At 50.2% G+C, this 27,421-nt stretch overlaps 1 protein-coding gene across 2 annotated transcripts; it reads left to right on the top strand.

Annotated features, from left to right (window-relative positions):
- Positions 1–298: 298 nt before the first annotated feature.
- Positions 299–27,341, top strand: dctn4 (dynactin 4). 2 transcript variants are annotated; one of them, XM_078411160.1, is made up of 14 exons: positions 299–468; positions 3,067–3,137; positions 4,855–5,033; positions 6,356–6,399; positions 8,348–8,455; positions 11,846–11,866; positions 14,976–15,049; positions 16,161–16,273; positions 16,976–17,085; positions 19,608–19,681; positions 22,740–22,794; positions 24,306–24,413; positions 25,758–25,855; positions 26,248–27,341. In XM_078411160.1, exons 1-14 carry the CDS (start codon positions 334–336, stop codon positions 26,459–26,461), a joined length of 1,404 nt encoding a protein of 467 aa, XP_078267286.1. In that variant the 5' UTR covers positions 299–333; the 3' UTR covers positions 26,462–27,341. The 2 variants fall into 2 exon arrangements, with proteins under 2 accessions (XP_078267286.1, XP_078267287.1); XM_078411161.1 differs by lacking the exon at positions 11,846–11,866.
- Positions 27,342–27,421: the final 80 nt, after the last annotated feature.

Here is a 27,421-nt window from a genome sequence, read left to right as displayed (position 1 = left end):
CAATGAATAGCTCGAAGGGCCGAATGGCCTCCTCCTGCACCTATTTGCTATGTTTCCTATGGATTAATTACAAGCAATGGACGTTAGTTTAATTGGCATTGTGTACAGCACGGACATTGCGGGCCGAAGGGCCTGCTCCGATGGTTTTAATTGTGTAACTTGGCATTGTGTACAGCAGACAGGCTGCGGGTCGAAGGGCCTGATCCACGCCCATGCCCAACGCCGAGAGCTGGGCGGACTGATGACGTCGCCGCGCAGGGGACGCAGCAGGGGGTGATGACGGCATCGCGCAGGGTGCCTGGAACGGGGCGGGTCTATCCCGGGCGCGGCAAGATGGCGTCGCTGCTGCAGCTGGAGCGGGTCGTGTACCTGGTGGACGGGGAGAAGCAGCAGCGGCTGCCGCTGTCGCAGCTCTACTTCTGCCGCTACTGCCACGAACTGCGCTCGCTGGAGTGCGTGTCGCATGAGGTGGGTGGGGATGGGGGGAGGGAGGGAGTGAGACCGGCCTGGGGGGCGGGGCGGACCCGCAACTCGCCTCAAGCCCATTGGCCGCAGTAACTGTCGGTTACCCCGCCCCGCCCACTCCGGCAATGAGCTGCGCGCTAATTGGCTCACAGGGCCGCCAGTCAGGCCGCCGGGCCAATGGGAGCGCGGAGCCGCCTCAGTCTCCTCACTGGTTTCACTCCCCCATCCGCCCCCCCATCCCCAACCGCCCCCCCCATCCCCAACCGCCCCCCCCATCCCCAACCGCCCCCCCCATCCCCAACCGCCCCCCCCATCCCCAACCGCCCCCCCCATCCCCAACCGCCCCCCCCATCCCCAACCGCCCCCCCCATCCCCAACCGCCCCCCCCATCCCCAACCGCCCCCCCCATCCCCAACCGCCCCCCCCATCCCCAACCGCCCCCCCCATCCCCAACCGCCCCCCCCATCCCCAACCGACCCCCCCATCCCCAACCGCCCCCCCCATCCCCAACCGCCCCCCCCATCCCCAACCGCCCCCCCCATCCCCAACCGCCCCCCCCATCCCCAACCGCCCCCCCCATCCCCAACCGCCCCCCCCATCCCCAACCGCCCCCCCCATCCCCAACCGCCCCCCCCATCCCCAACCGCCCCCCCCATCCCCAACCGCCCCCCCCATCCCCAACCGCCCCCCCCATCCCCAACCGCCCCCCCATCCCCAACCGCCCCCCCCATCCCCAACCGCCCCCCCCCATCCCCAACCGCCCCCCCCCATCCCCAACCGCCCCCCCCCATCCCCAACCTCCCCCCCCATCCCCAACCTCCCCCCACATCCCCAACCTCCCCCCATCCCCAACCTCCCCCCCATCCCCAACCGCCCCCCCCACCCCCAACCGTTCCCCCCCATCCCCAACCCCCCCCCCCCATCCCCAACCCCCCCCCCCCATCCCCAACCCCCCCCCCCCCCCATCCCCAACCCCCCCCCCCCATCCCCAACCCCCCCCCCCCCATCCCTAACCTCCCCCCCATCCCCAACCTCCCCCCCCATCCCCAACCTCCCCCCCCATCCCCAACCTCCCCCCCCCATCCCCAACCTCCCCCCCCCATCCCCAACCTCCCCCCCCCAATCCCCAACCTCCCCCCCCATCCCCAACCTCCCCCCCCATCCCCAACCTCCCCCCCCATCCCCAACCTCCCCCCCCCATCCCCAACCTCCCCCCCCATCCCCAACCTCCCCCCCCATCCCCAACCTCCCCCCCCCATCCCCAACCTCCCCCCCCCATCCCCAACCTCCCCCCCCCATCCCCAACCTCCCCCCCCCATCCCCAACCTCCCCCCCCCATCCCCAACCTCCCCCCCCCATCCCCAACCTCCCCCCCCCATCCCCAACCTCCCCCCCCATCCCCAACCTCCCCCCCCCATCCCCAACCTCCCCCCCCCATCCCCAACCTCCCCCCCCCATCCCCAACCTCCCCCCCCCATCCCCAACCTCCCCCCCCCATCCCCAACCTCCCCCCCCCATCCCCAACCTCCCCCCCCCATCCCCAACCTCCCCCCCCCATCCCCAACCTCCCCCCCCCATCCCCAACCTCCCCCCCCATCCCCAACCGCCCCCCCCATCCCCAACCTCCCCCCCATCCCCAACCTCCCCCCCCAACCCCAACCTCCCCCCCCAACCCCAACCTCCCCCCCCCAACCCCAACCGCTCCCCCCATCCCCAACCGCTCCCCCATCCCCAACCTCCCCCCCCATCCCCAACCTCCCCCCCCATCCCCAACCTCCCCCCCCATCCCCAACCTCCCCCCCCATCCCCAACCTCCCCCCCCATCCCCAACCTCCCCCCCCATCCCTAACCCATCCCCAACCCCCCCCCATCCCCAACCTCCCCCCCCAACACAGCCCTCCCCATCCCCAACACTCCCCCCCTGTTTCTCCAGAGATGCTGCCTGATCTGCAGGGTTACTCCAACACTTTGTGTCTATCTTCAGTGTAAACCAGCAATTCCTTGTTTCTACGTACTACCCAGAGTTTTCACTGTGCCTCAGTACACATGACAGTAGTATACCACTACCAATGTAGGATGTACCTATTGTATTTTGACTGATGTGCAGAGAGCGCATTACAGTGTGTTAGTGAGTTTTGGCTGCAATGGGTATGTTCTCGCTGGAGTTTAGAAAGATGGGGGGGGGGACCTCATTGAAACTTACCGAATAGTGAAAGGCCTAGATAGATTGGATGTGGAGAGCATGTTTCCACTAGTGGGAGAGTCTAGGACTAGAGGGTACAGCCTCAGAATAAAAGAATGTACCTTTAGAAAGGAGATGAGGCGGAATTTCTTTAGTTTGAGGGTGGTGAATCTGTGGAATTCATTTCCACAGATGGCAGTGGAGGCCAAATCATTGGGTATTTTAGATTGATAGGTTCTTAATTAGAACGGCTCTCAAAGGCTATGGGGAGAAGGCAGGAGAAGGGGGTTTAGAGGGAAAGGTAGATCAGCCATGATCAAATGGTGGAGTAGACTCGATGGGCCAAATAGCCTAATTCTGCTCCTGTGACTCAACAAACATGATTGTGTGACTCCGAATATTTATTTTTCTCTTTGCAGGTGGATTCCCATTACTGCCCAAGTTGCCTGGAAAACATGCCCTCAGCTGAAGCAAAACTGAAAAAGAACAGGTGTGTGTTCTCTCTGTAAACCAGGTCACTGCTGTTAAAAATGGATTATTTTGACTGCCGTCGAGTTGGACTGCAAGATTGCGGCAGACAGGCAGAAACTTTGTCCCAGGGTGGAAACGTGGTAAGAGACCCTGCCTCTACCATCCCCTCAAGAAGCTGAGGAGAGAAAGGTTTAATAGGAACATGAGGGGTTCTATCCATTTGTGAAAGACATGGATAGGTAACATTACGGGTTGGGACCCTTCAGATCCAAAACATCGCCTATCCATGTCCTTCACAGGTGCTGCCTGACCAGCACTTTGTGCCTTTTCTTTCAATATAATTGACTGGATTGCATTTCACTGTATCTTGGTCGACGTGACATTAATAAATCAATACCAATTTTGATCTGGGAAATCTCAATCTATTTTGCCTGCTCTTAAAACAAGACGATCAGCTTTAATCTTTCCAACTAATTGCATCATAGTGAATATAATCTTCCAGTCTCTTGCAACCAAGTTGAATGCATTTGCAAGAAGTGATGTTGATTATTCAAGGCAATGGGACGGCACAGTGACGTCCCGGTAAAGTCCGACAAATCGCAAAGATGGGCGGGATTGTAGATTAATTAGCCCCCTGCAAAGTTATCCCTATTGTGTAAGGAGTGGATTACAAAGTGGGATAACATAGAACTAGTGTGAATGGGTGATTGATCAATGTTCGACATGGACTTATCAAGTTGAAGGGCCTGTTTCCATGCTGCATCTCTAAACTAATATGGAAATGAGGAACTGCAGATGTTGGACAGAATGTTGGAGTAACTCAGCGGGTCAAGCAGCATCTCTGGATAACCTTTTGTGTCGGGACCCTTCAACGGTTTGAAGAACGGTCCCAACCCAAAATGTCACCTATCCATGTTCACCAAGGATGCTGCCTGACCATCCGAATTAATCCAACACTTTGTGTTTTTTTTAAACTAAACTAATGTTTACTTAGAGGCAGGAATGAAGAATTTTGCAAAAAGTGGTGGACACTGCCTGGTCCATCATGGGTACTGACCTCCACATCATTGAAGGGATTTACAGGCGGCACTGCCTCAAAAAGGCAGTCAGCAACATCAGAGACCCACACCATCATGATCATGCTCTCATTTCACTTCTGCCATCGAAGAAGGCACACGAGCCTGAAAACTGTATAGTCCAGGTTCTGGAGCAGCTCCTTCCCTCCAACCATCAGGCTACTAAACACTACAACCTCCAAATAAACTCTGAATGACATTGACTTGGGGTGGGGGGGCACTATTGTCTATTTTGCACTATTGTTCGTTTTTACTCAACTTTTCTTTTGCTGGTGTGCTTAGTTTAGACCAGTTTAGAAATACAGTGTGGAAACAGGCCCTTCGGCCCACTTAGTCCACGTCGACCAACATCACTCCGTACGCTAGTTCTATCCTACACAGTAGGGACAATTTATCAATTGACCTGCAAAGCTGCGCGTCTTTGGGATGTGGGAGGAAACCAGAACACCCCGAGAAGACCCACGCAGTCACAGGGAGAAAGTACAAACTCTGTACAGACAGCACCCGTAGTCAGGATCGAATCTGGGTCTCTGTCGCTGTAAGGCAGCAGCTCTACCCGCTGCGCCACTTTGTGCTACTGCAAGTAAGAACTTCATTGTTCCGCATCGGGACGTATGACAAGAAAACACTCTTGACTCTTTTTTTCTTCTTGTCCTTCAGGTGTGCCAACTGCTTTGATTGTCCGAGCTGCATGCATACTCTTTCCACAAGGGCCACTAACATCCCGGCACCCTTGCCCGATGACCCGGCCAAGACCACCATGAAGAAGGCTTACTACCTGGCCTGTGGCTTCTGTCGCTGGACCTCCCGGGATGTTGGCATGGCAGACAAATCTGTTGGTGAGTGAGGACCGACCAGCAGGCCAGACACCAAGGACGCAGGGAGATGAATTGGATGCAGTTTAGTTTATTGTCATGTGTTCTGAGGGACAGTGAATAGCTTTTTGTTGTGTGCTAGCCACTCAATGGAAAGACTATATATGATCACAATCGAGCCAGCCATCCACTGTGTCCAGATACAGGATAAAGGGAATAAGGTTAAATGGAGAAAGGGGAAGGAAAGAGGGAGGGAGAAATTGGTTTAGTTCATTATCGTCATGTGTACCCGAGGTACATTGAAAAGCTTTTTGAGGTGTGCTTTTCAGTCAGTCGAAAGACCCTGCATGATTACAATTGTTCCGTCCACAGTGTGCAGATACATGAAAAAGGGAATAACATTTAGATTCAAGATTCAATTTATTGTCACATGTACCAATTAAGGTAGAGTGAAATTTGAGTTACCATACGGCCATACTAAGTAAAAAGCAACAAGACACATAGCCACATAAAATAAAGTTTAACATAAACATCCTCCACATTCCTCACCCCACCCGGTGGCAATTTAGTGCAATTTAAAGTCGGATTAAAGATAGTTCGAGGGTCTCCAATGATTTGGATAGGAGGTCAGGACCGCTCTTTAGTTGGTGATAGAATAGTTCCGTTGCCTGTTAACAGCTGGGAAGAAACTGTGTACGGGGGAAGACAGCCGAATGAATCTTCTGTACTGCGATATTCTGTTGCATCTTCCTGGTAGAAGGAGAACCGAGCACATAGAACACTGGACGTGCACAGTGGCGCAGCGGTAGAGTTGCTGCCTGACAGCGCTAGAGACCCTGGTTCGATCCTGACTACGGGTGCTGTCTGTGTGGAGTTTGTACATTCTCCCTGTGGGTTTTCTCTGGGTGCTCCGGTTTCCTCCCTCATTCCAAAGACGTGTAGGTTTGTAGGCTAATTGGCATTTGTAAAATTTTCACCTGGTATGTTATTGAGTGGATGAGAAAGTGGGATAACATGGAACTTGTGTGAACAGTTGATCAATGGTCACCTTGGACTCGGTGGGCCGAAGGGCCTGTTTCCCTGCTGTATCTCTGAACTCTAAACAGCAGATCAGGCAGCATCTCTGTAAAAGAGTTAATATTTGATTGAATTGGAGGACATTAGTTATGGGAAGAGATTGGATACGTATGCATCGGATAGGCTGGGCTTGTTTTCCCTTGATTGTTGGAGGCTGAGTCAAGAGAATTTTATTGTCAAATGTCCCAAACAGAACAATGAAATCCCTACTTGCAACAGCACAAAGGAATGTCCTGTGAACTGTGCTAATAACGTTCTTTCTTTTGCAGCCAGCGGAGGATGGCAAGAACCAGAGAACCTTCACACCCAGAGGGTGAGTGCCTGCTCCCACTTGTAGCAACCAAGACATCACTGACTGCTGCTGAGCTATAGTCATACAGAGTCATAGAGAGATCCAGCATGGCCCCAGGCACACTCCACCAGGCTCTGGAACAGCTTGGAAACAGGCCCTTGGACCACCAAGTCCACGCTGACCATCGATCATCTGTCCACACACTAGTTCCATGTTATCCCACTTTCTCATCCACTCGTTACACACCAGGGCCAATTAACCTACACACTTGCATGTCCATGGGATGTCATGCTATGCCGAAATACAATGAAGTAAAAGTCAAGCACAGCAGTGTCATACTCTCATCAGTTAGGCAACAGTCAAGAGTGTTTTATTGTCCATGTCCCGGAATAGAACAAAGAAGTTCTTACTTCCAACAACACAACATAGTACAGACACACTCCCCATCCAACGCAATAGACGCTTACGTAAAATCACACTTACATAAACAAGTCTGGCAGTCTTTAATTCCCACAACACTGTACGATCATTCAGGTTTACATCAGAAACAAGCCGGCAATGGCGGCGGTGCTTACCCAGAAGACCGCCCGCTGCAGAAAGTATCCTGGAAGCAGCCGGGTGCCTCTGAGACAGTTAGTATTCTCACACAGGTGGACACAGAGTGCTGGAGTAATTTAGCAGGTCAGGCAGCATCTCTGGAGAACATGAATAGTGGATGTTTCGGGTCAGGTCTCTTCATTAGACTCAGTGAATTATTTCGGGCAGGGGATGGAGACAGTGATTCTGACTTACGTAAGATTTGACTTGCCTAAGGGTTCACAGAATGTAACTATTACGTAAGTCATAACCCTTCCGTACGTTGGAGAGTGCTTGTACTCAGTAGACCACATCTATATACCAAAACTCGTTTGTTCGCTTGTTCCTGAACTACGGCCGAAACGGTACAAGATAGCGAGACAATTTTAGGCCCGCCTTACTTACCATCGTCCCGTGGTCCTATGGAAGAAGTTTCATTGAAATCGGTGTTATATTTTTAAAGTTATTCACATTTTTAAGTTAAAAAAAATCACGCATGCGCAGTTGAGGCTCCGTTGATTTGGTACTTACGTAAGATGGCCGCCACATCCGCGCGTGCGCAAAACAAACGCGTCCGCGCCTGTGCAGTTGGGGCCCATTGAACTGTGCTCGGCTGCCTGTCTCTTGGGGGCGGGAGAGCCAGGCCTGGTGCCGGGGGAAGCTACCTTGACCTGGACGTGACCGGGTAACCGCGAGCCTGAGGTGGGCCAAGGGGAAAGGCAGCAGCTGCGGCGGTGAGGCTGGGCGGAGGTGGAGGTGGGGGCCGAGGCCTGGGCCTGGCGCTGGGCCGGCTCAGTGCCTTCCCCACGCCGCCCAGCGGCTCAGCAACAATGGAAGGGCCGCCATCGTCTACCACTGAACATCCCCCTTCCGGGATGGGACAGGACTCTTCCCCCACCCCCGCTCCAACAATGGCGGCTGCCTGGGCTGGGAGGAGGGTTGCTATGGCAACCGCGCGTTGCTCCCGGGAGGGAGTGGGGGGGGGGGGAGGGTGGGGGGCTGGGGAAGAGAGGGGGAGGGAGGGGAATTATGGGGGGTGGGGGAGGGAGGGAGGAGGAGGAGAAGAGGGTGCTGCACCAATGAAGGAGAGGCAACCCTTGGGAGGGGGAAGTGGGAGGGAGAGGGAAAGGGAGTGGGGGAGGAGACGGTGCTGCACCAATTCAGGAGTGGTTTGGGCCCAATGGGTCCACTTGGTCTTGTAGTAAATTACAAAAGGAAGTTCAATATACAGTTCAAACACTATCGTGCCAAGACATTGCCCCCCACATCCTGAGTGCAGTCGAGGCTGTTTGGAGTTTTATTTGGAGGAGTCGTGTTCAGTAGCCTGATGGTTGTTGGGTCCTATTACAGTGTGCTATAAATGAAAACCATTTCTTTCCAACTTTCTCTACAGATCAATAAACTGCTGGAGTATTACCACCAACTGGCACAAAGAGAGAAGCTTGAACGTGACCGAAAGAAACTGGTTAGACGTAGAAACTACATGCCCTTGGCTTTTTCCGTGAGTTCCCTTTTATCGAGCCTGCTCACCGGTACCGACTCACTCCTCCGTCTGCCAGCTTCTGCGGACCTGCAGACGTTTCATGTACAGGTCCACCACCAATTTTCCAGCAACTGGTGGTCTACCACCTCCTTTAATCCGAACAAAATTATGAGAGTGTATTTGAAATCCCTCCCCGGAGGTCCCCCCGAAAATGTGGCGCCTCGGCCGGGTGAGGCGGCCAAACTCAACCTTATCGGCACTTCAGCGGCTGATCGGCGGGTCGAATTAGCCCACTCCAGCCCGAGCCGGCAGATGCGTTCCCATAGCTGACTTTCCCAGCCGACTGCATGTCCGCTTCTCGGTGGCTTGGGTGAACCGTTCCTGAACCGTGGGACTCCTATGGGAGGTCATGTCCTCTGTTGGTCTGGCAAAACGGATAATCCAGAATGGCTCTGGAACCAAGGGTGCTGGAAAATTGGTGGTGGTCCTGTATAACGTACATGTATAGTGCAACAATTAACACCAGTTTCACAGACTTATTCCTGTCATATAAGGTGAGGTGAAGAAACTAAAATGATCAAGGAGCATGTTTTGGAGGTTCTGCTCTGCTCCATTGATTGGGAGCAACATGGAAGTTGGCCTTGTGTAAGTTGTGTACTCTACCAGCCTTGTGTAGGTTGTGTACTCTACACAACCAAACCACTTTCCACCCAAACAACCGCGGATGTTGGAATCCTGCAGATCAGGGGCTCAGTTAGACCTGCACAAAAGCATGAGAAAGAGAAACAAAGAACTGCAGATGATGGTTTAAAAAACACACAAAGTGCTGGAGTAACTCAGCGAGTCAGGCAGCATCTATGAAGCAAATGGATTTGACTTGATTGCATTTACCTCTGATATTATCTGATCTGATTGGATTGTTTAGTTTAGTTTATTATTGTCACGTGCACTGAGGTACAGTGAAAAGCTTTTTTTGTTGCTTGCTATGCAATCAGTGAAAAGACTACACATGATTACAATCAAAGGGATGTAATGCTGAGGCTTTATAAGGCGCTGGTCAGACTGCGTTTGGAGTATTGTGAGCAGTTTTGGCCCCATATCCGAAGAGGGATGTGCTGGCGTTGGAGAGGGTCCACCCACAGGAAGTTTATGATAATGATCCCAGGAATGAATGGGTTAACATATGATGAATGTTTGACAGCACTGGGCCTGTATTCGCTGGAGTTTAACGGGGTTCTCGTTGAAACCTACTGAATAGTGAAAGCCCTGGATAGAGTGGATGTGGAGAGGATGTTTCTGCTGGTGGGAGAGTCTAGAACCAGAGGGCACAGCCTCGGAATAAAAGGATGTACCTTTAGAAAGGAGATGAGGAGGAATTAATTTTGTTTGGAGGGTGGTGAATCTGTGTAATTTCTGAAAACTGGAAAGCAGATGGGGAGATAAAGCCTAGCAAGTGATAAGATGGATCATACAAATGAAAAGTTAAAGTGGAATGCAAGAAATCTGAATCAAAACACAAAATGCCAGAAATACCTATGAGGTCAGTCAGCATCTACAAGTGGTACAGTGGCGCCGCGGTAGAATTGCTGCCGTACAGTGCCAGAGACCCAGATTCAATCGTGACTCAGGGTGGTGTTGGTGCAGCACCTGTACATTCTCCCTGTGACTGCTTAGGTTTTCTTCGGGTGCTCTGGTGGGTGGATCTTGGTGGGCTAAAGAGCCTGCTTTCACGCTGTATCTCTGAGGTCTAAAGCATCTACAGAGAGAGAAGTAAAGAGGAGCATTTGGCTCATTAATTTTTTTTGTCAGCACCGTCCTGATGGAAGATCATTGATCTGAAATGTAACGCTGTTCAGCTCTCTATGCTAATGCGTTTTATGCCTTGGAGCAAAGGGCACTGAGGGGTGAACATATGAGGTGGTGTTTAAAATAATGAGGGGAATAAATAGGGTGGGGGAATCAAGAACCAGAGAACATAGGTTTAAGGTGAGAGGGAAAAGATTTAATAGGAACCTGAGGAGTTCCAGAACTTTGTGCATTTTGTGAACTTTGTTTAACATTTACATTGCCCTCCATAATGTTTGAGACAAAGACCCATCATTTATTTATTTGCCTCTGTACTCCACAATTTGAGATTTGTAATAGAAAAAAATCACATGTGGTTAAAGTGCACATTGTCAGATTTTAAGAAAGGCCATTTTAATATATTTTGGTTTCATGTAAAAATTACAGCAGTGTTTATACATTGTCCCCCCCCCCCCCTTTCAGGGACACAGCAATGTCATGTAAATGAAAGTAGATATGTTTAGTATTTTTTTGCATATCCTTTGCATGCTTGAAGTCTGCGATTCATGTGTCTTCTCTGGTGATGCTCTGCCAGGCCTGTATTGCAGCCATCTTTAGCTTATGCTTGTTTTGGGGCTAGTCCCCTTCAGCTTTCTCTTCAGCATATAAAAGGCATGCTCAATTGGGTTCAGATCGGGTGATTGACGGTCACTCAAGAATTAACCATTTTTTAGCTTTGAAAAACTCCTTTGTTGCTTTAGCAGTATGTTTGGGATCATTGTCTTGCTGTAGAATGCCCGGCCAATTAGTTTTGAGGCATTTGTTTGAACTTGAGCAGATGGGATGTGTCAATACACATCAGAATTCATTATGTTTCACAGATGAGGTGATATGCTTTGGATCTTGGGCAGTTCCTTCTCTCCTCCATACTTTGCTCTTGCCATCACTCTGATATAAGTTAATCTTCGTCTCATCTGTCCACGAGACCTTTTTCCAGAACTGTGGTTGCTCTTTTAAATACTTCTTGGCAAACGGTAACCTGGCCATCCTATTTTTGCGGCTAACCAGTGGTTTGCATCTTGCAGTGTAGCCTCTGTATTTCTGTTCATGAAGTCTTCTGCGGACAGTGGTCATTGACAAATCCACACCTGACTCCTGAAGAGTGTTTCTGATCTGTCGGACAGGTGTTTGGGGATTTTTCTTTATTATAGAGAAAAAATTTCTGTCATCAGCTGTGGAGGTCTTCCTTGGCCTGCGAGTCCCTTTGCGATTAGTAAGCTCACCAATGCTCTCTTTCTTCTTATGATGTTCCGAACAGTTGATTTTGGTAAGCCTAAGGTTTGGCTGATGTCCCTAACAGTTTTATTCTTGTTTCTCAGTTTCATAATGGCTTCTTTGACTTTCATTGGCACAACTTTGGTCTTCATGTTGATAAACAGCAATAAAAGTTTCCAAAGGTGATGGAAAGACTAGGTGCTGAGAGCTCTCTTATACCTGCATTAAGGAGGCATTTAAACACTATTGTCTAACCAAATCTGTTTCGGTCGTGCATGTTAATTTGATTGTCTTAACTGTTGGATTCTCTTTTTTTGTCTCAATACTGCTGCTCTTCCTGGTGTATAGACACACACTATACATGTGGTGGTGAGTTGGAGTTGCTTATTTTCATTTGCCCAGTGTTCTTTGATAATATTTATGAGGATGTCATCAGGACATGAGGGCCTGAGCTATAGAGAGAGGTTGTGCAGGCGAGGACTTTATGCTGAGGGGGTGTCCTTATAGAGATCTTTAAAATCATAAGGGGGGTAGATAGGATGAATACAGTCTATTACCCAGAGAAGGGGAATCAAGAACCAGAGGACATAGGTTTAAAATGAGAGGGGGGGGGGGAGAATTTAATAGGAACTTTTCACTCAGAGGGTGGTGGGTGTATGGAATGGGCTGCTATGAGACGTAGTTGAGGAGGGAACTATAACAACATTTAGATGACATTTGGACAGACACATGTATAGAGGGAGGTTTAGAGGGATATGGGCCAAACACAGGCAGGTAGGACTAATGTAGATGGGGCATGGACTAGTTGGGCCATAAGACCTGTTGCCATGCTGCATCAGTCTTTTGACTAAATGGGGTTAGCGTAGATGGGGCATCTTGGTCGGCACAGGTGAAAGGGGCTGTTTCCATGCTGTATGACTGTGTATGGGCTCATAAACCACGGGAGCATTGGCTGACCTTTTGCTGGAGTCAATGATAGGTCAGGAGTGCTGCACCCTTTTTAAATGTGGGAACAATGATAAACCTACTCCCAACAAGAAGTTGCCCCATGCAAGAAAGTGATGGTGTGTGCTTGGAGGGAGGGGTGAGATAGTCAACTTTGGATAATTCAACTGCTCGGCTGAAAGGTGACCATTTATAAATGTTTGTGGACCTTACAGGACCTGTCCCACTTAGGCGATTTTTTAGGCGACTGCCGGCGACTGTCAAAGTCGTAGCAGATCGCCGAAATTTTCTTTTACCCTACGACCACGACAATGCCGAGTCAGGTCGATACAAGTTACTTTTTTTGTGAAACTAGCACCTGGCTAAGAGATTACACCTCCTCCGGAAACATCGCGAAATTCTCACGCTTATCAATGCTTCTACGGCGTCCTAATTTTCGCTGAAATCACTGACAAGTCTATAATTACTTGAAATTAAATTGAAATATAACATCTTGCCCGTGTTACTTGAAAACCAGGCTTCACGGTAACAAGGCATCAACTGGTTTGACTTCCAGTTTACTAATAGCAGTATTAAGGAATTTAATTTTAAACGTGGTTAAATGGATTTTTGTGCGGAGTGTGGGCATTCTTTGAAAATGTACGGGAGATGCATATCTGGTTTCTGGGTTGCATATCTGGGTTGGGAGTCTACTTTAAAAGTAATCGCTGATGGCCATAAACATCGCAAAATTCCCACGCTTACCTGACCATCAAACTGTCGCCTCCAATCTACCTGTCAAATGTCCTGACGGTAAATAAATTGGTTAAACACAAGTATTTTATGGTATCTTCAAATGACTTTACTTAATTTAATATTACGTGCTTCTAAATGCATCTGTGCCAACCTAGCAAACCTGGGGACAGCGCCCGCAATAAGCAACGATACCTGGCGACAAGCCAGCTGTCGCCGAGAAATTTCTATCTGGAAATTTTTTCAGCGACGCGCCGAGATCTGCTACGATTGTTTGAAGACTCCTCACGATCATGCCCGCGACACCCCGGCAAACGTTCGGCAACTGCCTCGTCACCGGCAGTCGCATTAAAATCGCCTAAGTGGGGCAGGCCTTTGAAGTTGCCATTATTTTAATGCCAGGACATAATAAAAATAATCTTTACAAGTGAACTTCATAAATCTATAGAGGTTCTGTTAAATATGTTGGTGTATGCACAATCGGTCGGCGTGTGTGCATGGTTGCGTGTTGTTATCCACATGTTTCGTGTGTACATACTATAAGGGTAATGTATCATCTTGCCGTTACTCTGACACGTGTCAGACGTCATGTATATGCATGTTTCATGTGTACATACAATCAAGTTAATCATTTTGAGGTTTCTTTGTCAGATTTCTCAATGTAGTGGAAATCTATGTTTAGAGTTTAGAGATACAGTGTGGAAACAGGCCCTTTGGCCCATTGAGTCTCTGTCAACCAGTGATCACCCCGTACACTAGCACTATCCTATAGGGATTATTTACAATGTTACTGAAGCCAGTTAGCCTACAAACCTGCAAAGCTTGGAGTGTGGGAGGAAACTGGACCACAGGTCATGGGGAGAATGCACAAACTCCACACAGACAGCACCCGTAGTCAGGATCGAACACGGGTCTCTGGTGCTGTGAGGCAACAACATTCAACCCTTCGAATCTATTCCGCCATTCAATCATGGCTGATCTATCTTCATTCTGAAGAAGGGTCTCGACCCGAAACGTCATCCATTCCTTCTCTCCAGAGAAGCTGCCTGACCCGCTGAGTTACTCCAGCATTTTGTGATATCTTTCCCTCTCAACCCCATTCTCCTGCTTCTCCCCATAACCTTTGACACCTGTACTAATCAAGAATCTGTCAATCTCCCCTTTAAAAATACCCAATGACTTAGCAGGCTGTGGCAATGAATTCCACAGATTCACCACCCTCTGGCTAAAGAAATTCCTCCACATCTCCATTCTAGGTATGTCCTTTTATTCTGAGGCTGTGCCCTGTAGTCCTAAACTAATTCGTGGAAACGTCCTCTCCACATCCACTCAATCCAGGCCTTTCACTATTCCGTAGGTTTCAATGAGGGTCCCCCCCATATCCTTCCAAACTCCAGTGAGATCAGGCCTAGTGCCTTCAAATGCTCATCAAACGTTAACCCAATCATCCCTGGGATCATTCTTGTAAACCGTCTCTGGACCCCCTCCAACGCCAGCACATCCCTCCTCAGTTATAGGGTCCAAGACTGCTCTCAAAACGTGTAATGCAGTCTGACCAGTACCTCATGCAGCCTCAGCATGACAGCCCTATTTCCATATTCTGGGGTTGAAATAACCTAAATTATTGTTGGGACCCAGACTTGGAAAGGGGGTGAACCGGTCACTGTGTTGGAGGTGGTAAACCTGGTTGATTGTAGATGGTGCCCTTCCCCCTGCCGTGGTGGGATCATGTTTGTTCAGTGTTTCGTGTAACATTGACCCAGGGAGGTGGCTGGTTTGATTTTGATACATTGTGTTTCAGGACAAGTATGGCTTGGGTACCAGACTGCAGCGACAGCGAGCTGGCGCTCCAATTATTAGCCTCGCCGGACCAGTGTGAGTATTTCCCCCCAGCATGTGAGGGGGGGGGGGGGGGAATGTAATAGAAGCCTGAGGGACAGCTTTTTCTTTTACACAAAGGGTGATAGGTGTAAGAAACGAGCTGCCAGAGGAGGTGGTTGAGGCAGGTACTAGCGAAACATTTAGACAGTTACATGGATAAGAAATGTTCAGAGAAATATGGGCCAAGCACAGGCAGTTGGGACTAGTGTAGAGAGGGCCATGCTGGTCGGCGTGGGCAAGTTGGGCCAAAGGGTCTGTTTCCATGCAGTATGACGCTGTGTGTGGCCAGAGGACATTGACCTTGTCTGATTGAGTTCATAACTCATAGGAGCGGAATTAGGGGCATTCGTCCCTTCGAGTGTACTCTGCCATTTGATCTTGGCTGATCTATCTTTCCCTCTCGTTCCCATTCTCCTGCCTTCTCCCCATAACCTTTGATACCCTTACTGGTCAAGATCCTGTCAATATCCGTTTTTAAAATACCCAATGACTTTGCTTCCACCTCCGACTTGTGCTATTCTATGTAATTTGTGACGTTTTGGGTTGGTTTGAGTGAGGAAGGGTCCCGAACCGAAACATCATCTATCCAGGCTCTTCAAATATGCTGCCTGACCCGCTGAGTTACTCCAGCACTTTGTATGTTAGGTCAGGACCACTCATCCTATCACCAACTAGAGAGCGGTCCTGACCTCCCATCTACCTCATTGGAGATCCTCGGACTGTTTTTAATCAGACTTTACTGGACTTTATCTTGCACTAAACATGATTCCCTTTATCCTGCATCTGTACACTGTGGACAGCTTGATTGTAATCAATAAAAGCCTTTCTGCAGAATGGATAGCAGGCAACAAAAAGCTTTTCACTGTACCTCAGTACCCGGATAAGAAACTAAACTAAGCTAACGCCAAACAGTTCTTTCCCAGTTGTTGTCATGCAAATGAACCATCCCATCACCACCTAGACAGTGATCCTGACCTCCCATCTACCTCATTGGAGATCCTCGGACGGTTTTTAATCGGATGTTACTGGACTTTATCTTGTACTAAATATTAGTCCCTTTCCCGCTGACTTACTCCAACACTTTAGCCTTTCTCCTGCCTTCTAGATTGAAAGAAACAGATGACCACAAGGAAATCAAGATCGAGTCAGCCCAGGCATTGGAGGAGGTGGAACCTCTGCCTGAGGATTACTACACCAGACCCATTAATCTGCCCGAGGGTAAGAGCCAAGTCCGCCTACAGGAGATGGAGAATTGATATGCTGGGCTGCGAAGTCATGCCTCGAAGGTCGGCTCTGGGAACGGATCTGCCGGCTCCGGCAGGGCTGGGGTTCCACAGCCCCGGCCACAGGAGACAAATTCAACCCGCTTATCAGTCGCAGCAACCCCGATGAGGTCGAGATCAGCCGCCTCACCCGGCCTTGGCCCCACATTTTCGGGGGGACTTCCAGGGTGGGATTTCAAGTGGTTCTCATAATTTGTTCTGGATTTAAGGAGGTGCCGGACCACCAGTTGCCGGAAAAACGGTGGAGGACCTGTACTATTGCTGGGACAGTCATTGAGCCCTGACCACATCTGGCACAGTGGTGCAGCGGGTAGAGCTGCTACCTCTCAGCACCAGAGCCGACCTTCGTCCCTGACCTCGGCTGCTGTCTGTGTGTGGAGTTTCCACGTTCTCTTTGTGACCGTGTGGGTTCCCCCCTCCAAAAACGTGCAGATTTGAAGGTTAATTGGCTTCTGTAAATTGTCCATAATGTTTAGGATAGAACTGGTGTATAGGGTGATTGCTGGTCGGCACGGACTCGATACGGCATGTTTCCATGCTGTATCTCTAAAGTACAGCCTAAAGTCTTAACATGGATAGGTGATGTTTCGGGGTCGGGTTTTAAATCATCCGGATCATTTCTTTTTTTACCTTTCAGTGACAACCCTTCACCAGCGACTGCTGCAACCAGACTTCCAGCCCATCAATGCCTCCCAGCTGTATCCCAAACACAAGCATCTCCTCATAAAACGCTCTCTGCGTTGTCGGGTAAGTCTAGAGTGACATCCAGACCCATTCACCTTGTTACATGGGTGAGATGATGGCGCAGGTCCACCACCGATTTTCCTGCACCCTTGGTTCCAGAGCCTTTCTGGATTCAGTGTGTATATATACACATACTCACAAGCACACACACACATATATATTTATATATATGTCAGGAAGTCACGATGCAGCTCTATAGGTCTTTGGTTAGGCTGCATTTGGAGTATTTTGTGCAGTTCTGGTCACCCCTTTACAGGAAGGTTGTGGAGCGTTTGGAGAGGGTACAAAGGTTTAACAGAATGGTGCCAGGATTAGAGCGTTTCAGCTACAGAAAGAGAGAGGTTGGACAAACCTGGATTGTTTTCTCTGGAATGTCAGAGGTTGTGGTAAGACCTGATAGAAGTATGTAAAACTCTGAGAGGTGTGCAGTCAGAACCTTTTTCCCCAGGATGGAAATGTCCAAGACCAGACGGCATAGTTTTAAGGTGAGAGAGGCAAAGTTTAAAGGAGATGTGGGGGGAAGTTTTTTTTTTACACAGAGGGTGGTAGGTGCCTGGAATGCGTTGTGGGGGTGATGGTGGAGGCAGATACGATAGTGGTGTTTAAGAAGCTTTGAGATAGGTAGGGATGTGCAGGGAATGGAGGGATATGGATCACGTTCAGTATTTATATTTGGCACAGACTGGGATGATGGGTCTGTTTTTATGCCGTACGGTTCTATTGATCTGTGTTTTAAAGGCTTGCACGAGGCTTGGGGTGGCGCAGTAGTAGAGTTGCTGCCTCACAGCACCAGAGACCCAGTTTGATCCTGACCACGGATGTTGTCTGCAGGGAGTTTGTACGTTCTCTTTGTGACCGGATGTGGTGTTTCCGGGTGCTCCGGTTTCCTCCCACAGCCCAAAGACGTCCAGGTTTGTAGGTTAATTGGCATCAATAAATATTGTAAGTTGTCCCCAGTGTGTAGGATAGTGCTAGTGGACGGGGATCGCTGGTTGGCGTGGACTCGATGGGTCGAAGGGCCTGTTTCTGCGCTGTCTCTAAATTAAACTAATCTAAAACTTTTCATGCCTAATTTCTCACGTTATAAAGTTGCTGGGAAATATTAAACATGACTGCTTGGACTGCACTCAAGGCACCAGTCTGTTAATGTCCTTTTGCAATTAAAGCTCATTTAGGTTTTGTTTAACTTGGCTGTAACACTGCAGCCACTCCTGTAATATCCTTAACAAATGCTCACATCAGAATACGGACGTTAATGTGAGCGGTTCTTGGTAAATAATAAAACTGCTTCTGACCAGGTCCTGAACAAACACGAGATCAGCACTTTTGACTACCTAGCCATGCGTTTACTGCAATTATCTTGTTTCCTTTAAAAGAACATCTCATTCGAGAGGCGTCAGTCAAAGCTCGCTTGTTCCTAGTTCGTTTTGTCATGAATGCTTGATATTTTGCAGATAAGGCAAAGTGGTTTTCCATCTTAAACATGGCATGCCAATCTTCTCTTATCTTGCTAAAACCAGTTTTCATCATAAAGTTGATCATACCAGCTTCATCCACAAACGCAGAATAAGACTAGTAATACTTGTCTTGTAGCAGGATAGGTAAAAGTAAACCAGTTTACACCGACTACCCCCCACCTATGCTCTAATCCTCAACCCCCCCCCCCTCTGATCCCCCACTAACCCTCCACAGGACCTTGCCTCAACCTCTGTCCACTCCCCTGCCCCCCTCTGACCCCAACCCCCACCGTTGTCGTGTTTTCACCACCCCCCTCCCCTTGACCTCAATAGAGTCTGAAGAAGAGTCTTGAACTGAAACGTCACCTATTTTTCTCCAGAGATGCTGCCTGACCCACGGAGTTACTCCAGCAGTTTGTGTATATATTCTAGTAATAATTAAGTCTTCTTTGTAAGTATAGGCTGTTATACATAGGCTGGGCAATATCCGTGGAGGAAAAAGGATGGGTGAGGTTTTTGATGAGGATCCTCGGACAGATGAAGAAGGACCCTGACCTAAAACATTGTCTGTCCATTCCCTCCACAGATGCTGCCTGACTGGATGAGTTACTCCAGCACTTTGTATCTTGTTTTGCCTATCTAATAGCCTCTGAAAAGCCACTGTCGTATGTGTTTCTTTTGCTGAGCAAGACATTTTTCCAAAGATAAGACACAGTGCTGGAGTAATTCAGAGGGCAAGGCAGCATCTCTGGAGAGCTTGGATCGATAACGTTTAAGGTCAGGACCTTTCTTCAGACAGTTTTCCAGTTGTATTAAATTATACCATGGTGGTGCTAAAATAACCTTGAAGAGAACAATATTTCTAAACGCCTAAGCAATCATGGTTTAAAATGAACCAAATCGATGCTAGTCATGTGGCATGCAGTTTGAGTTATGTTTAATATCAGACGTGAGAGATTTGGCAGTGTGTCAGTTTGACTTTAATTTCTTCTTTCTCTCTCCTTGCTGTTCGTCCCCCCTCCCCACCCCACCTTCCCTACCCTGCGTCCTCGCTCCTGTGTGATGTAGAAATGTGAACACAACTTGAGCAAGCCCGAGTTCAACCCAACATCCATCAAGTTCAAGATCCAGCTGGTCGCAGTGTAAGTATATCTGGCAAATATTCATCCTTCCATTCAATGCCATCCACCCGCTCTACTAGTTCTATGTTATCCCATATTCCCATCCACTCCCTACACACAAGGGGGGCAATTTACAGAAGCCAATTAACCTACAAACCCACATGTCTTTGGGATGTGGGAGGAAACCAGAGCACCCGGAGGACCCACATGGTCACGGAGAAGGTGCAAACTCCACACAAACAGCACCCATAGATGAACCTAGATCACTGGTTCTGTGAGGCAATGGCTCTACCCGCTGTGGTGCTGTGCTGTCCTCAAAGATTAGAGTTAAAATCTAAGTTGTAGATTTTCCTTGAAAGTAGCATCGCAGGTAAAGATAGTGGTTACTAAACAAGGCTTTTGGTGTGTTGGCTGTCATCTGTCAGGGAATCAAGTACAGAAGTCAGGACGTTATGTTGCTGCAAATAACGGCAGCAGGATGGCGCCGCGGTAGAGGTGTTGCCTCACAGCACCAGAGACCCAGATTCTATCCTGACTTCGGGTGCTGTCTGTGTAGAGTTTGTACGTTCTCCCTGTGACCGAATAGGTTTTCTCCAGGTGCTCCGGTTTCCTCCCACACTCCAAAGACGTACAGGTTTGTAGGCTAATTGTCTTCTGTAAATTATAAACTGTCCCTAGTGTGTAGGATAGTGCTAGTGTATGGGGTGATTGCTGGTGGGCGTTGGCTTGGTGGGCCAAAGGGATTGTTTTCACACTGTTTCTCTCTAAACTAAACATTTTTACATCAGCACACTTGACTAAACTTGCTTGTCAAATTAACCAACCAACCTGCACATTTTGGAAATCAGCCGGAGAAACCGAACAGTACAGCACAGGAACCGGCCCTTCAGCCCACAGTATCCATGCTGGAAATGCTCCAGTGACCCCAATTCAATCCTCACCTCCCCTGTTCCTTGTGTGGTGTTTCCATAATCTCATTGGGGTTTCCAGGGAGAGTATAAGAGTCAAGAAGTCATGATGCAGCTTTATAAGACTTTATAAGATCATCTCTTATCTGCCTGCATGTAACCCACATCCCTCCATTCCCTGCATATCCATGTGCCTATTTAAAATCCTCTTTAGCACCATAAATGTTAGCTGCATTGTGCAACCACTGTTTGCTAGGATTATAGTTGAACAGGTCGAATTATGGATGTGGAACTGGCTTACTGATAGAGGGTTGTGGTGGAAGGTCAATAGTCAGGCTGCAGATCAGTGACCAATGGGGTTTCGCAGTGATCTGCGGAGTTGCTGCCTTACAGTGGCAGAGACCCGGGTTCGATCCTCACCCAGGGTTTTGTCTGTACGGAGTTTGTACGTTCTCCCTGAGATCGTGTGGGTTTTCTCTGGGTGCTCCAGTTTCCTCCCACATTCCAAAGATGTCCAGTTTTGTTGGGTAATTGGCTTCTGTAAATTATCCCTAGTGAGTAGGAAACTAGTGTACGGCGTGATCGCTGGTCGGCACGGACTAGTGTACGGCGTGATCGCTGGTCGGCGCGGACTAGTGTACGGCGTGATCGCTGGTCGGCACGAACTAGTGTACGGCGTGATCGCTGGTCGGCACGGACTAGTGTACGGCGTGATCACTGGTCGGCGCGGACTAGTGTACGGTGTGATCGCTGGTCGGCACGGACTCGGTGGGCTGAAGGGCCTGTATCCAAGCTGTATTTCTAAACTAAACAAATAACTTGGGACGTAAACATAGACAGGTTGCTCAATAAGTTTGCAGATGACACCAAGATTGCTGGGGACTGTGAAGAAGACTCTCAATGTAAACAGTGGGATTATAGATCAGCTGCAGAAATGGGTGGAGAAACGGCAGTTGGAGTTTAACCCCCCCCCCCCCCCCGAGCACATGTGTGAGGTTAGCCCCAAAATGCTGGAGCAACTCAGCGGGACAGGCAGCATCTCTGGAGAGAAGGAAAGGGTGATATCTCGGCTCGAGACCCTTCTTCAGACTGAAAGTCACAGGAAAGGGATATGGACGATGATGTGGAGATATAGAACAAATGAATGCAAGATATGCAAAAAAACAACGATGATAAAGGAAACGGCATTGTTAGCGGTTTGCAAGGTGAGAACGAAAAGCTGGTGTGACTTGGGTGGGGGAGGGATGGAGAGAGAGGGAATGCAGGGGTTACTTGAAGTTAGCGAAATCAATATTCATACCCCTGGGCTGTTATCTGCCCAGGCTAAATATGAGATGCTGTTCCTCCAATTTGAGTTTAGCCTCATTCTGACAATGGAGGAGGCCTATGACAGAAAGGTCAGTGTGGGAATGGGAAGGGGAATTAAAGTGTTTGGCAACCAGGAGATCAGGTAGGTCCAGGCAGACTGAGCAAAGGTGTTCCGCAAAACGATCGCGCAGTCTACGTTTGGTCTCGCTCATGTACAAGAGTCCACATCTGGAACAACGGATACAGTAGATGAGCTTGGAGGAGGTGCAAGTGAACTTTTGTGGTGGGTGTATGGACAAGCTGCCAGTGGAGGTAGTCGAGGTAGGGACTATCCCAACATTTAAGAAACAGTTAGACAGGTACATGGATAGGACAGGTTTGGAGGGACATGGAACAAACACAAGCACGTGGGACGAGTGTAGCTAGGACATGTTGGCCGGTGTGGGCAAGTTGAGCCGAAGGTCCTGTTTCATCCATGTATCACTCGATGAATGGAGGGAATTTGTGTGGGCTGGAGGGAGACAGTTTGCATGGGAATTTGCATGGGAGGGCTTGGGCCAAGGGGTTTGTGACGTCACTGGGTACAAAGAGTTTGGAGTCACTGATCAGCACCCAGTCCTGCTGCATGGCACGCTAAAAATGAAGCTGGATCTCAGGGTTTCAGTATCCGGCAGCTGGTAATCTGGCATTTCCTTTAATCCGGATAAAGTGACGAGAGCACATTTAAAATCCCCCTCCTCCCCCCCCCCCCCCCCCCCCAGAAGAAGCCCTGAGAATGTAGTGAATAGGCCAGATGAGGCACTTCTGTGGCCATGAGACAGCACCCTAAATGAAATGGCACAACTTTGTTTTTTGTTCTGCAGTAACTACGTTCCAGAGGTGCGGATTCTGACCATTCCCAACCTGCGTTTCATGAAGGCAAGTACAATTCCAGGCCCGACGCAATGAGAATGATCAGCCATGATCACATTGAATGGTGGTGCTGGCTCGAAGGACCGAATGGCCTACTCCTGCACCTATTGTCTACCATGGGTGCTTCAACTCCGAAATTAAAAACCAGACTGCACTTAAAATACGCAGCAGGTCAGGCAGCGTCTGAAGGGAGAGAAAGTGCTGATTGATTGCCAGCAGTCTGCTTTAGAACATAGAACACTAGAGCACAGGAACAGATCATGATGACTGTGCCAAACATGATGCCAAAATAAACTAATCTCTGCCTGCACCTGACCCATATCCCTCCATTCCTTGCATATCCATTTGCCTGTCCAAAAGCCTCTGAAACGCTACTATTGTATCTGCGTCCACCACCACCCTTGGCAGTGCGTTCCAAGCATCCATCAGCCTCTTGTGTAAAAAAAAAACTTGCCCCGCACATCTATATACTAAAACTCTTGTTTGTTTGTTTGTTCCTGAACTCCAGCCAAAACGGTACATGATAGCGTGACAATTTTAGGCCCACCTTCCTCACCGTCGTCCCTTTGGTGCTAATGGAAGAAGTTTCATTGAAATCGGTGTTATATTTTTAGTTATTCACATTTTAAAGTTTAAATCTATCTCCTAGGGAGGGAGGGAGGATAAGGGGGGTTGAGGGGGATGGAGTGGGAGGGAGAGGGAGGGAGGAGGGGACGGGGTGGAGAGGAGGGAGGGGGAGGAGAGGAGGGAGGGGGAGGGAGGAGAGGGTGCAGCACCAATGCAGGTCAGGTTTGGGCTCAATGGGTCCACTTGGTCTATCCTTTAAACTTTGCCCCTCTCACTTAAATCTATGCCCTCTAGTCTTTTATATTTCTACCTTGGGAGAAAGGTCTGACTGTCTACCCTATCTATGCATCTCATAATTTTATGTACTCCTATCAGGTCTCCCCTCAACCTCCAGCATTCCAGAGAAAACAATCCAAGTCTGTCCAACCTCTCCCTGTAGCTAATACCCCGTAATCCAGGCAGTATCCTTGTAAACCTCCACTACACCCTCGTCACATCCTTCCTGTAATGGGGGCGACCAAAAACACACGCAAAACTCCACATTTTGACAAAGCTGCATCGTGACTTCCCGATTCTTATACTCTCCTTGAGAACCCAAACCCCTGAGATTGTGGGAGCTCCACACAGTGAGCAGCGCAGGTGAGGATTGAACCGGGGTCACACTGGGGGAAGGGGTCTTCGTCTTTACCCTAGCTATGCCTCTCATCATTTTGTATACTTCTATCATGTCTCCTCTCAACCTCTGACTTTCCAGGGAAAACAATCCTGGACAAAGCGTGGGGGAACAGGCCCTTTGGCCCATCGTGTTCTGGTGGGACGGGGTTAGTCCTGCCTTTCCCCAGGGTTGAGTGTAGGGAGTGGAGGTTGAGGAATGCCAAAGATGGGGGCGAGGTCAGACAGCGGTGGGGAGCTGGGTCAGCCCTTGATGTTGCTGATGCCTCTTGTTTCAGGAAAGTCAGGTGCTTCTGACCCTGACAAACCCGGTGGAGAATCTCACCCACGTGACCCTGCTGCCGAGCGAGGAGTCCGACTCTGACGTTGTCGACAGCACTGCCAAGGTAACGCAGTCCTTCTCTCCCCTCCTCCGGGTTTCACCGTAACGCAGCGGAAGAGCTGCTGCCTCAGAGTGCCTGGGGCCCGGGTTCGATCCTGACTCTGGGTGCTGTCTGTGCGGAGTTTGTACGTTCTCCCTGTGACTGCGTGGGTGTTCTCCAGGTGCTCCAATTTCCTCCCATACCACAAAGATATACAAATTAAGAATCTATCTCTAATCCACTGTATCTCTAAACTAAACACGTTTTGAGCATTGTTTTAATGAACCAGCATCTGCAGTTCACTGTATCCAAAAAATAATGTGATCTGCATGTGATTGTGTTTGTGTTGGCAGATTTTAGCTTCTAATGGAGTTAGATTATTTTCTGCAGCAATAACAGGATGTCTGCTTGGCACACTGGGTCTCGGCGAGACAAAGATCCTGTTTATCTTCCATTCGAGCTGTCCACACCAGCTCAAATAAAGTGTGTTGGTTGTGAAATCTCAAGCTTGGTGTTATTTTAGGCTTGCCATTTGGACATAGCGCTGAGGCATAAAATAGCTTCAGTGCTGTCTGCCACGGTGTACAGATATGGGATAATAACGTGGAGTGCAAGATAAAGTCCAGTGAAGTCCGATTTAAAAATAGTCTGAGGGTCAGTGAGGTAGTTGGGAGGTCAGAACCACTCTCTAGTTGGCAATAGGATAGTTCAGTTGCCTGCTAACAGCTGGGAAGCAACTGTCCCTGAATCTGGAGGTGTGCGTTCTCACACGTCTATACCTCTTGTCTGATGGGAGAGGGGAGAAAAGGGAGTGACCGGGGTGAGTCTGGTCCTTGATTGTGCTGGTGGCCTTGCCGAGGCAGCGTGAAGTGTAGATGGAGTCAATGGAAGGGAGGTTGGTTTGTGTGATGGTCTGGGCTGTGTCCACCACTCTGCAATTTCTTGCGGTCTTGGATGGAACTGTTCCCAAAGCAGGCTGTGATGCATCCTGATGAAATGCTTTCTAATTATTCTGAGGAAGTAGATCTAGATGATGCTTAAACATTGTGTGCTCCAGGTCCCAACCCCCCTCTGCGTGAAAGGATTCTCCCTCAGACCCACCTCCCAGTTCAAAACCTCTTCTGTCTTTCTACCCCCTCCCCTTTATCCACCTATCACTCTCCAAGCTGTGTCCCATCCCCACCTCTCGTCCAGCTTTCCCACCCCCAACTCCATCAGTCTGAAGAAGGGTCCGGACCCGAGACATCGCCTCTCCGCGCCCCGTCCCCTCTCTGATTTGCTGCTGTAACTCGGCCCTCCTTGTAATTGGCTGCCATGACTTGGTCCTCTCTGATTCTCTCTCTCTGGTTGGCTGTGTTGTCCCTACAGGTGGTGCTGCCCTCCAATGAGATTGTCCTGGCGGGGAAGGACGCGGCGGCAGAGTACGACGAGCTGTCGGAGCCGCAGGAGTTCCACGACCACCCCGAGTGAGTGCGGGACGGGCAGCGAGCGGAGTGGAGGGGAGCGCAGGGGGAAGGCAGAGGGATCGACACAAGGAGGGAGGGGGAGGGGAGGCAAGGCAAGGGAGGGAGGTTGGTGGGTGCAGGGAGAGGGGTGAGATGAGGTGGAGAGCAGGAGAGTGCAGGAGCAGAGGAGGGGGAAGGGGCAGGGTTGAGAGGGGAGAGTACAGCAGGGGATAAAGGGCGCGTGGGGGAGTGAGCGCAGGGGGAGAGGGGGAGTGCGGGGTGGAGAGTGGGGAAAGGGGAGATTGCAGAGTGCGGTAGGTGTGGGGGGAGGGAGCACAGGGAGAGGGGTTAGAGAGCGCGGGGTCTCTGGAGTTGTCACCCCGCTAACCCCCCCCCCGTTCTCTCTCCCGCAGCGTGGTGGCGTTCCGCAAGGCCAACAAGGTGGGCGTGTACGTGCGGGTGGTCCCCCAGAACGACTGCGGTCCCGTCACCATCAGCTTCCGGCTCCGACACAACTTCCCCACCCCCCCTGGGCCCCTGCGTCCCCCCGACCAGCCCGACTCCCCCCCTGACACCGTGTGGCTCACACAGACCCTCCAACTCACCCTTGGCCCCCTCGCTCCCTGAGGGAGGGGGGGTCAGACCTCCTCATCTGCTGCATCCCTCCCCTCCTCACTCCCCATAACCACCGCATCCCTCCCCCCTCACTCCCCCCGTAACCACCGCATCCTCCCCTCCTCACTCCCCGTGACCACCGCATCCCTCCCCTCCCCATTCACACTGGTTCTGTTATTCCTCCCGACACCCTCACTCCTCCCTTCTCTCCCCTCCCCTTCCTTTTCACCCATCCTCCCTCCTCTGCTGTACGTACACCGCCCCACTCCTCCTTATCCCCATCCTCTTCTCTCCTCACCCCTCTCCTCTCCCCGTCCCTTAGCTCTGTCCCCCATCCCCAGCATGGCACATAGCTCACTGTTTAGCCCCGGTGCATCGGGCCACCACCGCTGCGTCTGTCCCCGCTCCCAGACACCAGCTGAAGTTCAGACCAGATGTGTCTCAGACAGATTTTCATGTGGACTGATCAGTCTCAGTCAGTCAGACGGGGTCTCAAGATGCAAAACAGATAGGGTCCCAGACAGATAGACGGGGCCAGACGCTGTCCCGGACGGACCGACGAGTTGCTAGACAGATGGAGGACAGACACGAAGTCGACGGAGACAGAAGAGGTCTTAAACAGTCAGGGTCCCAGATAGACAGACGGGAGGCAGAGGGGTCACAGACGGAGCCGCTCTAGCATGGCTGCCCCCTCTCCCCGTGGTGAACACGCTGCCTTCCCCCCTCGCTGTTGGCACGGCAGGGTCTGGGACAATAAGGCCGTTCTGCCCGTCTATCCCCCTCCCGTGCTCGGGACTCCGCTTCCCATAACCGCTGTGCTGTCACTGTAGATGTCCCAATGTATTCACATGTAACTTATGTATTGACTGAATAAACATGCGTGTAACCCTCCTGACTGTGTGTGTGGTATGATACGTCATATAGCATGGAAACAGGCCCTTCGGCCCAAGTTACCCATACTGACTAACATGT

Source organism: Rhinoraja longicauda, chromosome 14, assembly GCF_053455715.1.
Source record: "Rhinoraja longicauda isolate Sanriku21f chromosome 14, sRhiLon1.1, whole genome shotgun sequence".
NCBI classification, from domain to species: Eukaryota; Metazoa; Chordata; class Chondrichthyes; order Rajiformes; family Arhynchobatidae; genus Rhinoraja; species Rhinoraja longicauda.
The sequence above is the reverse complement of the archived record's forward strand: the minus strand, read 5'-3'. Positions and strand labels throughout refer to the sequence as shown.